The sequence below is a fragment of the Convolutriloba macropyga genome, chromosome 6, assembly GCF_964194025.1.
Source record: "Convolutriloba macropyga chromosome 6, txConMacr16.3, whole genome shotgun sequence".
NCBI lineage: Eukaryota > Metazoa > Xenacoelomorpha > Acoela > Convolutidae > Convolutriloba > Convolutriloba macropyga.
The window spans coordinates 21,199,813-21,217,154 of NC_134473.1; the positions used below are offsets into that span (position 1 = coordinate 21,199,813).

General features: G+C 31.9%; 1 protein-coding gene across 1 annotated transcript in view; it reads right to left on the reverse strand.

Annotated features, from left to right (window-relative positions):
* LOC142341566 (uncharacterized) overlaps positions 1 to 17,342 on the reverse strand; it is a 109,999-nt gene that overhangs the window by 45,058 nt on the left and 47,599 nt on the right. Inside the window, exons 9-11 of the mRNA XM_075392609.1 lie at positions 15,946 to 16,111; positions 15,562 to 15,688; positions 14,967 to 15,204 (exon numbers count right to left, since the gene is read on the reverse strand). Coding sequence (XP_075248724.1) covers positions 14,967 to 15,204; positions 15,562 to 15,688; positions 15,946 to 16,111 — 531 coding nt within the window. The remainder of the gene's footprint in view (positions 1 to 14,966; positions 15,205 to 15,561; positions 15,689 to 15,945; positions 16,112 to 17,342) is intronic.

Genomic DNA, 17,342 nt, shown 5'->3' on the forward strand with positions numbered 1-17,342 from the left:
ATCATATCTCCGGAGTTATTTTTAAAATCTTAAAAACATCATAATGCTCGCTTCTTTTATCTCTATGTAAATTTGCTGTTTAAATGGTACTCACCAGCCCAACTAGAGTGATACATTCCAGTTGCATCATCCTTTAACTGATATAAAATCTACTAACATAATTTTCCAGCAAACGTATTTGTTAAAACTTTTTGAGAGTTGTTCTACCTTTCAGCAACCATTTTTTTAGAAATCATAATTCCTATCACTAGATGTTCTTCGCAGTGGTCTCCAACTACCTCGAAAGTTAAATGTTGCGAGGAGCAGGTAAGTAAAAGTGTGGTTTTGAGAGTCGCAACTTTGGCAACAAATTGATTTCATATTTTTTTCGGATGTCATGCAAATGTAGACATATTCTGACAGTCGATGGAAATATTGACTTCAGTAGGCAGAAGATACAGTATTATACACACAGAACTTGATGTTTGTTTTTTTGGGTAGTTAAAATGCGGTAAATTGGAAATTACAACTCTTCAAGGGCAAGTCTAGTATAATTCTTTTGAGATGGTAGAAAAATGAAGGCTTCAATTCAAAATCTGCCCAATTCATTCTCAAAAAATTGTAATATGACTTGATTATCAACAAGGTTACGATAACAGCAGTATTTGCAAAGTGCAAAGTCTGTGTTCGGAGAAAACATACACTTGTTCAACGAAAAACAGTTTGACAAAAAAAAACAAAAATGGCAAATAGAAAAAACTTTGCAAGAAACAAACAAATGTGACCATCTGACAAAATAAAGATTAATTTAGCTTAAGAGCTAAAGAGCTTAAAACCATTTTTGCTTCAGAGCAATCGTCGTTTTAACTCAAATAAGCAACAAAATGAAAAAGAATCATCAGGACAGGTGGAAAACAACACAAGGGAAGTGTCAGAAAATCAATGAAATCGTTCCAAACTAAATGGATAGAAATAAAACAGAGTATAAATTGACCTCACTTCTACGCAAAAGATTGACCTCACGCGCTACAGAGCTGTAGAAATCTCAAAAATAAGCTCTGTTCTCTAGCGGCGTGACAAATGATTCTGATATACATAGAGCAAGACAAAGAATCAGATAATATAATTCAACAAGCTATAAAATCTAATTACCAGCCTATAAAATGAAAGACAAATTTTTTCTTTCAATAGACACTACACCCATGAAAAACGAAAAGCAGAAAAACCAAAAATTCAGACGCGTCACAATATAAGTTCTTTGACAAAAACTTAGAAATTTGGCAACACTTGTGACTTAAATTGGTCGGTCGAGTATTTGTCAAAACTAAAAATTTTTAAATGTGGCGTCATCATCGCTGTTACACTCAAACATAAATAAAAAATATATCGTTAACAAGGCGACTCGGTAAGGTGCGATTGCACATAAGTTTCCGACCGCGCTCATCTACAATTTTGGCTTGATTGTCTACCAAATGAGGAACATAGAAAAACCCAAAAATTCAAGTAATTAAAAAAAAATTGGTGTATGAACGAAACGAAAGTCTCCAAAGCAAATAACTGTGGTGGAAAAAAATAACGCAATAGATTGATGAGATGTGCAAATTTTAAGAAAGCGAGTCAAGACGAACAGCAAAATCAAACAACAGCAACAACAAAAATAAATTACTTCCAAAACTTCATGTCCAATTTAAAAAACAAAACTTCATAACACAGTCAAAATACCGTCAGATAAAATTTATAATAAATAAAATAAATTTCAATTTACCAGAAAAGATAAGGTAGTAGTCAATTAAAGAATTGTTAACAATTAAATAAAAAAACCGAAAACAGTAAAATTGAAAAATTCGCTTATTTTTTTTAAACAATTAACTACGAAATAATTAAAGCCATTAGAAATCAAATAAAACATTCCATAAAAGTACGATTACCAATGCTTCCATAGAAGGAATTAAGAGCTGTCGGTATTCAAAATTTTACGCGGTTACAAAAAAAACATATAGACAACGAACAAAAAATCAAATAAAACTTTGCGGAAAACGCTTTCGAAACCGTAAAGCAATACTATAGCCATCAAAATGTGATCAATTGCGCTTTCTGCAACCACCAATAATGTATTATGTGACCTCTCATTATTGAAGCAAGGTAACAAGTAGACGAAAATGGAAAACAAAATGCAGAATTAAGTACAACCTCAATTTTTTTTTGAAAAGAAATTTTTCCAAAGACATGAACGCCATTAATTACAGAATAAAAGAAATAATTAGGTTCGTATATTCTTCCAAAAGAAGCCCATGAGAATTTCAATCATCCAGAATATGTCTTTTGTCTACAGAAAGGACGTCAAACATGACAAAAATCAAAAATTATTTTTCTTTTTTTTTTCGTGCCGAAGCCAGTAAAATCTATGAATTCTTTAAAAACATTAGATTGTGTGACACTAGTATCCTTTTGAAACCTTCCTTTGACAACAATATTGTCATCATTGGCCTGTAATTAACGAGACTAGATAACCAGACAATAAAAGGAACAAAATTTCGAAGTTAAAAAATGGTTTTTTTAAATTTGTAAAACAATTGTTTTCGGAGTCATGAAAAATATCAGCTATCTACTAAAATCAGAATATCGTCTCATCTAATTTTCCATGAGAAATCACTGAAACCGTGTCAGTGTACAGTAAAATTTCAAACGACAAAAAAGACAAAGTAAAAACGACAGTTAAAGTCAATTTAAAAAAATCAATTAAATTCTTCGAGAAGCCGTTCAAATCTAATCTATATCTTCAAGCATTTAAATAATATCAATTGTGCTTTACTTTAAAAGCCAATAATGTGATGTATGAACTGTCAATAACGTGATAACATGACAAAACTAGAAAACGTGAATAATGGGCAAATACCTAAAAATTAAGAAAGGTAAAATCTAGTTGTATCAAAGCCAGTAGCCATAACTTAAGGCGTAAAACCACAATAAAGATTGAATTTGATTGCAATAGAGAGGAGACGCATTCTTTCATTTCTGACAATAAGCTACAACTTGACCAAAGAAATAGAAAAACAGAGGCAAAAGCTCAATAAGTCATTATTTATTTGAAAATCAAATACTTTTAAAATTCAAAACGACCATAAGCTTTCAAGTAATCAACTAGATACAATAATGTAGTGCTAATTAGGAACCCAATTGAAACTATCATCAGTGAGCTTTTTTTTAAACATAATGTTATTTAATTATTTTAGAAGAGATCGAAATTTTTTTTATAAAAAAGACCGACTGTTTACAATTCGAATTATTTTTGGATTATACCAGTCCAAGATTGCTCCAAAAATAGCTCTGCTAGTGCTTTTTGTTCGTTAAGAACACATAATTGTTCGAATGTTAAAGATATTGATTTTTTGCTAGTTAAATAATCAAAAATAAATGCTGCGTTTCTGATAATCAACGAACAAATTCAGCAAAAAACGGCAAAGTTATAATTACAGAGCACTCTCAATGGACTAAAAAAACTTATTTCGTGCTGTTTTTGAAGAAATTGTCTTATTTTTGAAGTATTTAGCCAGAATTTTTGACAAAAAAATAATACAAGAGCCTACAATATTCTTTTGATTTTTTTGATTTTACAAATAAAAATCAACAACACTTCACAAAAAATTAACAAATTTTAGCAAAATTGGCAAAGTTTTATTCAAAAATTCCGGAAAAAGTAAAAAAAATTCACACTATTTTCTCAAAATTTAAACCTCGATAACTCCCTGTAAAAAACGAAAATTGAAAAATCTTTTTGATTCCATATTCTACGCTGGACAAGCTTTCTAATGATACCAGTCTGAACTCTCTACGATGAATATATCGACCGGCAAAAATTGACTGAACAGAAAAACCCGTTTGATTATATAGTTCCTTCCCCCTCAAGAAGGGTCGGAACAATAAAGCTTTAATGTAGCAAACATTGTTTCTTAAATAGACTAAACGAAAAAAAAAACCACAAAACATCAAGTCATAAAAAAGCAGGAAATGAAGCCAAGATTCACAAAAACAGCAAAAACAATTTCGGAAATTAATGATCTCACAGAAAATAACTTTAATTTCAAACTGAAAACACTAGTTGCATTGCCATATCTTTGGGATGATGACACAGTCACTTTGTCACTCCATATATTTTTCTAGATCCATTTAATTTCTGATCAAATCAAAGAGCTTCAACATCAAAAAAATTCGAAATCTATTTGAGAGCTCTTTTTTTTTATAAAGTTTTCTACATTTTTTTTGCTTTTTTATGTCGCTTAGAGACAAGTCACTTTTCATATCGAGGTTCCGTTCATGACAAACCTGTTTTACAGTCAAATGAAACCCAATGAACAAAAAAATTTCGTTTTCAAGGAATTGCTCATGTTTTTTTTAAATTCGACGCTGAGTTTTCGTAATTTTAAACGAAATTTCGAATTTTTTAGGTTTTACTAATTTTTGTAGTACATGGCATGGACTCATTGACTCACCGGCAGTATGTTCCGTAAAGAGATTTAAGTGAGCATATCTAGTGCGTTGAGTGGAGAGCTACTGGCTGTAAAAATTTTAAAAATAAATTTTCGAAAATTTTTTCGAACACTAACCAATCATTAACTTATTATCGTGAACTGTAAGTCAGTCTCTGTGATGACAGCACCTTCTTCCGTCCTAGGTGAACCAAATTTGATCTAGAGGGCGGTTTTATCGTCTAACTTTTAGTAATATGACTTTAATGACACAACATTTCAAAAAATTTAAATTTTTTTTGGCTATTTCCGTATTATTGGTTGCTTTTGAAATCTTATCATATTATCCTACAATTGACAGCTTCTATTGGGTTAAAAAAATGTTCATTGGATCACAGATTCTTTTTTCAGAGAAAATCTTATGGTTTCAAATTGCTTCGACCTTTTCTTCTTGCAGTTTTCTACTGAATTTTGGTTTTCGAACGTTTTTGTTGTTGTTTTCATAGTCATAAGACTTGTTGTGATGTCATATTGATCACCTATGCATGACCAACATCTTCATAGTCTTACGAAGGCACATTTGAGCGTGTTTATTAACTTCCGTTGAATATTTTTGAGTTTAATGGCTGTTAAGAAATTAAAAATAATTTTTCGAAATTTTTTTGAACCTTAACCAATCTTAAAGTTTTCATGAACTGTTAGTGAGTCTCAGTATTGAGAGAACCCACTTGCTTTCTACTAAAACTAAAATAATTTCTTTGGTGGTTTTATCTTCTTACTTTTGATTATGTGACTTCAATGAAACAAGAACTCAAAGTTTTTTTAAAAAAATTTTTGGATATTTTTGTGTTATTGGTTGTTTTTGAACTCTTATCACATTATCCACTTTATTACACATTGCCTAAACCTTATGCCAATCATATTGGCTTAGAAAAGACTTTCAGTGGATCACAGATAAAGTTTTTAGAGAAAAGCTAATGGTTTAAATGGCTTCGAAATTTTCTTCTCTCACTTTTCTACTGAATTTTAGTTTTTGCCTGTTTTTGTTGTTGTTTTTATAGTCTTAAGAATTATTGTGATCTGTGTTTAGTTTTATATGCATGACCAAGAATTTTTTCTTGGCATTTTGTTAATTCTGAGCGTAGTTGATGACCTCCGCCAAAAGCTTTCGAGTTTTATGGCTGTTAAGACAAAAAAAAAAGTTTTTCGAAAATTTTTTTTGAACATTAACGGATCCTAAAGTTTGTTCTGGACTGTTATTCAGTCTTTGTACTTACAGGATCCTTTAATATTTCCAGTGCAGCCAAAAAAATCTGGTTAGCGGTTTTATCTTCTACCTATTAGTTTTAAAACTTCAGTGCCAATAATTTTCATATTTTTTATAAATGTTTTGGGTACTTTTGAAATCTTATCACATTATCCTAATACTGACGGTTCCCATTGGTTTCGGGAAGACGTTCAACGGATCATATGTAAAATTTTCAGAGAAGAACTGATGATTTAAACTGCTTCGACACTTTCTTCTGGCCTTTTTCTACTGAATTTTCAGTTATTGCCTGTCGTTGTTGTTGTTTTTATAGTCTTAAGACTTATTGTGATCTCTTATTGATTATCTATGCATGACAAACATCTTATTCCTGCCATAGTGTTATTTCTGAGCGTAGTTTTTGACCTCCGTTAAAAGATTTTAATTTTATGGGCTTTTAGGACTTTAAAGAAAGATTTTCGAAAAATTTTTTTGAACATTAAGCGAACCTTAACTTTTTTTCGTGAACAGTTAGTCAGTCTTAGTTCTTACAGGATCCCTTTTAATTCTAGTGCAGCCAAAAATAATCTGTTTAGTTGTTTTGTCTTCTACCTATTAGGTTTAAAACTTCATATACACTAATTGTCATATAATTTTTTAAAAATTTTGGGTACTTTTTGTTATTTTTGGATACTCTTGAAATCTTATCAGATTATCCTAATACTGATAGTTCTGATTAGTTTAGGGAAAACATTCAATGGATCATATATAAAAACTTCAGAGAAGAACTTACTATTTGAATTGCTTCGACACCTTCTTCTGACACTTTTCTACTGAATTTTTGGTTGTTGCCTGTCTTTGTTGTTGTTTTCATCGTCAGTAACTTGTTGCCAGGCATTATTGACAAAATATGATTGTCAAACCAACTTGTTGTCCCATGGAGGCATAATTTTGCGTGTTTAGTGGATTCCGTTGAAAGCTAATGAAATTAATGGCGTTGATACTACAAGTTTTCTCAAAAACTCGTGGTTCTAATGAATTTGTTCGTATTTGATTTTTTGAAATTATAATGATGAAAAAAAGATTCTCATTGCTGTTAAAAAAATAATTGAGCACAGAAAAGTTTTTAATGAAAAATTCATTTTTTACTACCTTTGGCACATTTCTCGCTCAATTTTTTTCTTGAAATTGTTGCTTTTGCCTGTTTTTGTTCTTTAGGTAGCCGTAAATTGCTGATAACTCTCCTAAGCCTGTAATTGAGGATTGTTTGTTGATGTTACTCGAATCAGTTAGTCAAGTCATAGCCTTTAGTCTTAAAGTTTAGGATATCAATTTTCAAACAATTTTCAAACTTTTCAGATTTGTTGTTGCTTTCGTCAAATTTTAACTTATTTTCATCAATGAGAGGTCACATCCAATTTCTTGTATTTCAAAAAATAACATATCTACTGATATTATTTGTTACCGATGCTTTGTTTGTTGGACAATATGCGTTTTTATAAACATTTTTTGAGTCGTAATTTTTTGCGTTTCTTTTCTTCTTTCAGAACAATCGCGTAGTAACAGCTCCCAAATGTTTACAAATGTGACCCTAATAACTTTTTATAATCTCTCAGTATAATTCCTGCAGCTGAATTAGTAGAAATATGAATTGAAATAAAAAACATAAAATTCAGATAATAGCTAATGATTTTAATGGTAGCAATAGTTTGTGTTTTCGTAAATCGTTTCTAATTTTTTAAGTTTTCTTTAGTTCAATTCTAAGGCTTAGTCTACCCAAAAACAAGGCATTCTGGTTTTTTAATAGCTTTTTGGTAATTTATCAACCAATATTTAGTTAAAAGCTAATGATTTTTTAGACTTTTAAAATTTCTTGTTTTAAAAAATGGTGATTAATTTTTGAATTTCGCCTCATTGATCGTTCTCTTTGTTGACTTGTAACATAGACTTAAGAAAACTTTCCATCATCTGCAGAGTTAGGAGAATTTGAATTTGAGTTGCTAAGGTGATGTTTGACTGCATTTCGACGTTGTTACTATGTGCTTTTAAATTTAGATATTCAGTTTTTGCTGTGAAATTTTTAGTTTTGGTCAGATCTCATTCGCGGTGTAATAAGGCATGACAGTATGTAATTCAATTAGTAGATAGGTTGCGTAACGATTGTTTTAAACTCAAACATCTACTTTTGATTTTTCTTCATTTGGTTGACAATTAAGACAAAAATGTAGATGAGCTCGGGTCGGAACATCATGTGCGCACGCACATTAACGAGCCGCCTTGTTTAATTAAAATATTTCCCCATTTTTCAAGACATCTCCAAGTTTTTCTCCAATAAGTTCCTAATTTTTGCAGATTTTTTCTAAAAGTATGCACAAATTATGCTAACGCTTTGTTGTATTTCAGGAAAATTCAGGTCGCCTTCTGACTGTAATCGTACCACTATCAAATCTCCGGAGTTATTTTAAAATCTTAAAAACATCGTTATGTTTAATGGACGAAACACCACTATGCTCACTTCTTTGATCTCTATGCAAATTTACAGTTTAAATGGAACTCACCAGCCCAACTAGAGTGATAGAGTCAAGTTCCAGCATCCTTTAACTTATATAAAAGCTACTTACATAATTTTACCGCAAACGTATACGTTAAAGTTTTGAGAGTTATTCTACTTTTCAGCAATCCAATTTTTTTAAAAATCCTAATTCCTATCAGTCGATGTTCTTCGCAGTGGTCCTTAACAAGCTCGAAAGTTAAATGTTATGAGGAGCAGGTAAGCAAGAGTGTGGTTTTGAAAGTCGCAACTTTGGCAACAAAATGATTTAATATTCCTTTGATGTCATGCAAATGAAGCCATATTTTGACAGTCGATGGAAATATTGTCTTCAGTAAGCAGAAGATACAGTATTATACACACAGAACTTGATGTTTGTTTATTTATGGGTGAATAAAATCCTGTAAATTGGAAAATACAACTCTTCAAGGACAAGTCTAGTATAATTCTCGTAAGATGGTAGAAAAATGGAAGCTTCAATTCAAAACCTGCCCAATTTAATCTCAAAAACGAATTGTAATTTGACTTGATTATCAATAACTTTACGCTAACAGCAGTAATTGCAAAGTGCAAAATGTGTGTTCGCAGAAAACATACACTTGCTCAAGGAAAAACAGTTTGGGAAAAAAAACAAAAATGGCAAATAGAAAAAACTTTGCGAGAAATAAACAAATGTGACCATCTAATAAAATAAAGGTTAATTTAGCTTAGGAGCTAAAGAGCTTAAGACCATTTTTGCTTATGAGCAATCATCGTTTTAACTCAAATAAGCAACAAACTGAGAAAGAATCATCAGGACAAGTGAGAAACAACACAAGGGAAGTGTCAGAAAATCAATGAAATCATTCCAAACTAAATGGATAAAAATAAAACACAAATCACAGTATAAATTGACCTCACTCCTACGCAAAAAATTGACCTCACGCGCTACAGAGCTGTAGAAATCTCTCAGTATAATTCCTGCAGCTGAATTAGTAGAAATATGAATTGAAATAAAAAACATAAAATTCAGATAATAGCTAATGATTTTAATGGTAGCAATAGTTTGTGTTTTCGTAAATCGTTTCTAATTTTTTAAGTTTTCTTTAGTTCAATTCTAAGGCTTAGTCTACCCAAAAACAAGGCATTCTGGTTTTTTAATAGCTTTTTGGTAATTTATCAACCAATATTTAGTTAAAAGCTAATGATTTTTTAGACTTTTAAAATTTCTTGTTTTAAAAAATGGTGATTAATTTTTGAATTTCGCCTCATTGATCGTTCTCTTTGTTGACTTGTAACATAGACTTAAGAAAACTTTCCATCATCTGCAGAGTTAGGAGAATTTGAATTTGAGTTGCTAAGGTGATGTTTGACTGCATTTCGACGTTGTTACTATGTGCTTTTAAATTTAGATATTCAGTTTTTGCTGTGAAATTTTTAGTTTTGGTCAGATCTCATTCGCGGTGTAATAAGGCATGACAGTATGTAATTCAATTAGTAGATAGGTTGCGTAACGATTGTTTTAAACTCAAACATCTACTTTTGATTTTTCTTCATTTGGTTGACAATTAAGACAAAAATGTAGATGAGCTCGGGTCGGAACATCATGTGCGCACGCACATTAACGAGCCGCCTTGTTTAATTAAAATATTTCCCCATTTTTCAAGACATCTCCAAGTTTTTCTCCAATAAGTTCCTAATTTTTGCAGATTTTTTCTAAAAGTATGCACAAATTATGCTAACGCTTTGTTGTATTTCAGGAAAATTCAGGTCGCCTTCTGACTGTAATCGTACCACTATCAAATCTCCGGAGTTATTTTAAAATCTTAAAAACATCGTTATGTTTAATGGACGAAACACCACTATGCTCACTTCTTTGATCTCTATGCAAATTTACAGTTTAAATGGAACTCACCAGCCCAACTAGAGTGATACAGTCAAGTTCCAGCATCCTTTAACTTATATAAAAGCTACTTACATAATTTTACCGCAAACGTATACGTTAAAGTTTTGAGAGTTATTCTACTTTTCAGCAATCCAATTTTTTTAAAAATCCTAATTCCTATCAGTCGATGTTCTTCGCAGTGGTCCTTAACAAGCTCGAAAGTTAAATGTTATGAGGAGCAGGTAAGCAAGAGTGTGGTTTTGAAAGTCGCAACTTTGGCAACAAAATGATTTAATATTCCTTTGATGTCATGCAAATGAAGCCATATTTTGACAGTCGATGGAAATATTGTCTTCAGTAAGCAGAAGATACAGTATTATACAAACAGAACTTGATGTTTGTTTATTTATGGGTGAATAAAATCCTGTAAATTGGAAAATACAACTCTTCAAGGACAAGTCTAGTATAATTCTCGTAAGATGGTAGAAAAATGGAAGCTTCAATTCAAAACCTGCCCAATTTAATCTCAAAAACGAATTGTAATTTGACTTGATTATCAATAACTTTACGCTAACAGCAGTAATTGCAAAGTGCAAAATGTGTGTTCGCAGAAAACATACACTTGCTCAAGGAAAAACAGTTTGGGAAAAAAAAAACAAAAATGGCAAATAGAAAAAACTTTGCGAGAAATAAACAAATGTGACCATCTAATAAAATAAAGGTTAATTTAGCTTAAGAGCTAAAGAGCTTAAGACCATTTTTGCTTATGAGCAATCATCGTTTTAACTCAAATAAGCAACAAACTGAGAAAGAATCATCAGGACAAGTGAGAAACAACACAAGGGAAGTGTCAGAAAATCAATGAAATCATTCCAAACTAAATGGATAAAAATAAAACACAAATCACAGTATAAATTGACCTCACTCCTACGCAAAAAATTGACCTCACGCGCTACAGAGCTGTAGAAATCTCAAAAATAAGCTCCGTTCTCTAGCGGCGTGATCAGATGATTCTGATATACATAGAGGAAGACAAAGAATCAGATAACATAATCCAACAGGCTATAAAATCTACATACCAGCCTATAAAATGAAAGACAATTTTTTTCCTTCATTAGACAAAACACCCATGAAAAACGAAAAGAAAAACCGAAAATTCATACCAGACGCGTCACAATATGAGTCCCACACAACAAGTTCTTAGACAAAAACTGAGAAACTCGGCAACCCTTGTGACTTAAATTTGTCGGTCGGGTATTTGTCAAAACTAAAAAATTTTAATTATGGCGTCATCATCGATGGAACACTCAAGCATAAAATAAAGTTAATAATTGCTTACTATATAAACCTTTAATGTAGCAAACATTGTTTCTTAAATATACTAACGAAAAAAAGTAACACCAAACATCAAGTCATATAAAAAGCAGAAAATGAAGCCAAGATTCACAAAAACAACAAAATAATTTCTGAAATGAATGATCTCACAGAAAATAACTTTAAGTTCAAGCTGAAAACGCTAGTTGCATTGCCACATCTTTGGGATAATGACACAGTCTTTTTGTCACTCCATATATTTTTCCAGATCCATCTAATTTCTGATTAAACAAGGAGGCTCGGTAATGTGCAATTTCACATAACGTTCCGACCCCGCTCACTCACAGTTTTGGCATAATAGTCTACCAAACGAAGAAAAAGTGGATAAACAAAAAAAAATTCAAGTAATTAAAAAAATGGTGTATGAACGAAAAGATAGCCTCCAAGGCAAATAAATCAGTGGAGTAAAAACTGATGAATTAGATTGATGACATATGCCAATATTAAGAAAGCGAGTCAAGACGAGCAGTAAAATAAAAAAAACATCAGCAAACAATAATTACATCACAAACTTTATGTCAGTTTTGAAAAAAAAATTATTAACAAAGTCAAAATAGCATCAGATAAAACTGAAAGTAAACAAAAGAACTTGTATTTCACTAGAAAAATGAAAGACCAGTCCGTAATAAGGCTTGATGACAATTAGACAATGAAGAACAAAAAAAGTAAAGTTGAAAATTTTGCGTATTTCTACAAAAACAATTAATTTCGAAGTAATGAACACCATTAGAAATCATCTAAAATATACTTTTGGTTTACAATTACCAATGCTTCTATAGAACGGAATAAAAACCTGTCGGTATTCAATTTTTTATGCGGTTAAAAAGAACATAAGATAGACAATAAACAAAAAGTCGTTTAAAACTTGCCAGAAAACACTTTAAGAGAATGTGCCAGAGATTCTTATGGTGTTCTTGCCAGAGAACACCTAAAGCCATACCTTGGCTCTCAAAATTTGTTCAATTGCACCTTCCTCAAACATCGCTAATGTACTGCGCGACCTCGTTTTTATGAAACTAGATAACATTTAGACAACAAAAGGCAAATTTAAGTAATCCTTGTTTTTTTTTGAAAAAAAAATATTTCCAAAGACATGAAAGCCATTAATTACCAAATGAAATAATTATTTAATTTTGTTTATGCTTCCAAAGAATCCATTGAGACCTGCATTTTTCTAGAATTTGCCATACGTCTACAAAAGGACGTCGAATATGACAAAAATTAAAAATTAGTTCGATTTTTTTTGTGAAAAACTCGTGTCAAAGCCAGTAAATTAATAGCGAATTCTTTAAACACAATAGGTTTTGTGGCAACAATTCCTTTTGAAAGCTCCCTTTGACAACAGAAATGTCATATTTGACCTGTATTTAACGAGACTAGTCAACGAAGAGACAAAAAAAGGAACAAAATTGCCAGGTTAATCTGTTTTTTTTTTTGGATTGGAACAATTGTTTTCTAAGTCATGAAAGATATCAGCTATCTTCCAATACCAAAAAATCAGCTCATATTTTCTTCTATAAAAGACCAAGGAAACCAGGTTATTGTTTGGGATATCTCATACGACTAAAAAGACAGAGTAAAAACGACAGTTGAAGACAAAATTGAAAAACTCAATTAAATTCTTCGAGAAAGTAGTATCGAAGTCATAAAAAACCATAATCTATACCTTTAAGTCTTTTATCTTTAATATTTTCAATTTTGCTTTAATTTGAACGCCAATAATGTAATGTGATATATGAACTGTCAATTACGGGATAATGTGACCAATCTAGAAAACGTGAAAAATGGGCAAATAGCTAAAAACCAAAAAAAGTTAACTCTAGTGGTATCAAAGCCGAAAACCATAATTTAGGGAAAAAATTGCAATAAAGATAGAATTTGAATTCAGTAGAAAGGAGAAGCATACTTTCATTGCTTACAATAAGCTACAAGTTCAACAAATTAAAAGAAAGGTGGAGTCAAAGTTCAATAAGCCATGTTTTATTTGAAAATCAAATATATAAAAGTCAAAATTATATAATTTAATTTGGAGCTAATTAGGAAAACCATTGGGCCTGCCGCCAGTGAGCTTTGATTTGAAATGTTCTGTTCTTCATTTAATATAAAGAAGATCGACAAATTTATTTTAAAAAAAGACCGACTGATTACAATCCGAATTATTTTTGGATTGTAACAGTCCAAGATTGGTCCAAAAATAGTCCTACTATTAAAGTGCGTACCCTAAGAACACTTAATTTTTCTAATATCATAGATATAGATATTTTGCTTGTTAAAAAATCCAAAATAAATGGATAATTATTTTTGATAATCAACGAATAAAGTTAGCAAAAAACGGCAACATTTAAATTACAGAGCACTCGCAACGGAATTTGAAGTAAAAATAGTGTTTCTTTGAGTCTATAGTTATTGTGTTAGTGATTTTTAGGTGTGCACCTCCTGAAAATTTAATCAGAGTCAACGAAAGGAAATTATTTTGTGCTGATTTTGATGAAAAAGTCTGATTTTTGTAAACTATTTAGCCACAATTTTTGGCAAAAAATTAAATAAAAATAGACGAAGATAATTTTTGTCTTTATAGACAAAATCAGCAACATTTTCTTGAAAAATATCAACAAATTTTAGCAAAATTGGCAATTTTTCTTTCAAAAATTCCAAAAATTTTGAATAAAATCAACGGAATTTTGGTAATAAAGTCAAAATTCTCTGAACAAAAAAGACCCATTTGAGTATATAGTCCCCCCACTTCAAGAGGGGTCGGAACAAAATTGATTTCTTTATTGAAATCAACAAGTCAAAAAATGTTAACATATCGTTAAAAATCATCACTCTATGATTTCAACCTTTTTTGATTGTAGACAACTACGATGAGATCATATAAATACGTAATTACTCCAAAATTAACAAAAAATTGGAGCGAAACAATAATTGCGGCGATAAAAGTGGGGCGAAACGACTTAGATACAAAAAACCGTCAAAACTACTGTTCCCAATAGTTCTGCTCATTTCGTTTATGAATCTTCACTGAGCAGTTCTTAGGGCAAGTTTAATTAACCACGAAAATCAACCAAAAATTTGCAAACAATTCAAGCCGAAATATTGACTAACTCTGCCTCATTGTATAAAAAAATAAAAAAATTTTTGTCACTGAACAAAATCTAATTTATACTAATAAATGAAACAAGGTTTGAGCCAAAAGTTTCAAAAAAGTGAATTTAAAAAGGGAAAATTAGCCAATGCTAACTAAAATTTTAAACCCCGATAACTCCCCGAAAAAGGCGAAACTTTTATTTCAATAATTTACTCTCTCAAATGATATCGCTCTCAACTCTCTACTATAAATATATCCGCATAGGGTTAAGATGAATGTCCGGATAAGATTATAGTTCCTCCTCCCATCCCCCCCCCCCCCCACTAAAGGGAAGCGAAACAATAAGTGGAATAAATCAAAAGAATCTAATATTAAATTTGCTTACAAAACGATAATACCTTTTAAAAGACTTGCTTGGTCGTTTAGCTTTCGCCTTCTCCGCCTCTGCCCCAGATGGGTCCGTCTTGTCTGAGAACACTTCGAAAGGGTTCACAGAGGTCGAATTGCTCCCCCCACCCTTGGGATCTCGACTGTTGCTCATTTTGGATGTTTCTTCCATTGTGGAGGTGAACTTAGTTCCTGTGCCTCGACTTCTGGTCGTGTCTTGAGTTTGACTGCCTCGATTTGTGGTCGAGGCTAAAACTTTATACGTTGAATCTGAATTCCCTTTTGTGTAACCGAAAAAGTCAATTCACGTTTTATTTTCTCAAATTACGACTTTAGTTCCCAACTAATTATAGAAACTGAAAATCAAGCAGACAACTGGCCTGGTCTCCATGTTTTCAATACTGTCTCCAGAAATTTGGACTCCTCAAATTTCAATGACCGAATTTTTTGTTAGCATTTACAAGATATCGAAAACAGTCAAAATGTTCGAGACTACTTTCAGAAAAGTTGAGGACAAGATTTTTAAAAAAAATTAATGATTGGTCTTATCCATTTAATCATAACAGACCGACGAATGTAATAAATGCAAGGAAAGGGAATCAGTTCCTGAAACCGATCGAATGTTTTTCAGTTCCTGTGATAAACTCTGAGTCTTGAGATCGGATCGAGTCTCTTCTGGTCCACCGTAATCATCAGTCGAGTCGGGGTCTTTCGATGCTTCACTCCCTTTATTCTTGGATAAGGATTCTTGTCAATAATTCTCTTTTAACTGATTGTATATATGTTTTAATTTATTGAACGGAAAAGTATTTTTGCCAAATAAAAAGAAATAGAGTTCGCCAAATAAAAAGAAATATTGACAACTGAGTTTTTGTGGCGATATTGCAGAAAGATCCAAATGCATACAAAATGCTTGAAAAGTTGATCTTATAAAAATTTTCTGTTCCTTGGAACAAAAGATCGTTTTCTATTAAAGTATGAACATGATTCCTTGGGAAGTCCTTTTTCTGTTCCCTTTTTGGCGGCTTTGGGTTGAGGGTCTTTCGTTAGGGTTTTGTCTGGATCTTCGTTGTCTGGAGACTCGGAAAAGGAGGACCTCACAACACTCTTAGAGTCCTTAGAATCCCCGATGGAGTAGTTGGATTTTCTCGAGTTCCTGATATAAAACAAATAGGCTACCACAACAATGTTTGAGAAGTAAACTCGATGAAAAGAATAGACCAGGAGTGGAATATGGGGAAAAAGTGACCCGGTTTGGAATAAAGTTAAATTGAGGCGCTGCGTTATATTTTTGGGCCAAAATCTCAACTGAGTTATGACAAAAAATGGTTCCTGGATTATCATACACCAAACGTTACGCGATATGGGAAACTTTTGTTAAGAAAACATCATTGGGAAAGTAAAAGAATTTTTTGCATTAGTTTCTCTTTTAAAAGATAAGTTTTGCTCAATTAAAACCGTTTGCTTGGAGAAGAAAGAGACGTGATGGTGAATAAATCATGAAAATTTATTTCACTCTGTGGAAAAAAATAGGCAAAAACTGCATGAATGAGCCGAAATGATCCAAAAAATTGTCAAGTGCAATAACGCAACTTAGGAAATTTAGAAAATTGTTGTTTCCTTCAAATCTATTTAGCGATGTAGCGGACAAAAAGCTTCTATCTTGATTTTTAAAACATCATGATTTTTGGTTAGGCAGCCTGTCTGGGAAAAAAATAGCGCAAGGATCTCAATTTAGAAATGTTTATTTTCGTTTTCCTCTCAACAATCGAAAAGCTGTCTCTGCGCTTGCCTGTCAGCAAAAACCGATGGCAAAAAACGCTTTTAATAGAATCCAAAACTTAACTTCAACAATTAAATAAGCATCATGTAACATGAACTCTGACCCTCAACAAAACAACAATAAATTTAGTAATTCTAACACAAGAACCCAAAAGCTTCGAACAAAAACCAACCAGTACATCTTCCATCAGAAACCTAATGCAAGCAACCAGCACAGCTGAACTTATCCCTAGGCTATTAACCAACTTATGAACCGTAATCAAACAGCAAAAAGTAATTTTGAGCTCATAGCTTGAACGGTCAGGTAAAACAGGCAAAACAAATTTAATTCAAATTAAGCTGCTTTTCAGAGGCTGGCACTCGGTCGCTCCCACAAAATAACTCAGCGACGTTTAATGACGATGGAAAAGTCCTTCGGCTAACAATAACGGCTGAATTCGCCAATTAATCCGTTATTAGTTCACCTACGATTTGGAACTTTTACGATGCGCTTATGGCGTGAGACATTTTTGTACAGAGCGGAGCAACCAATTTCTTTCGGGGAAACAATACAACTGTCATCATGACACGAAGATTTCAGCTTTCTTGACGACTTTTGGTTGGTT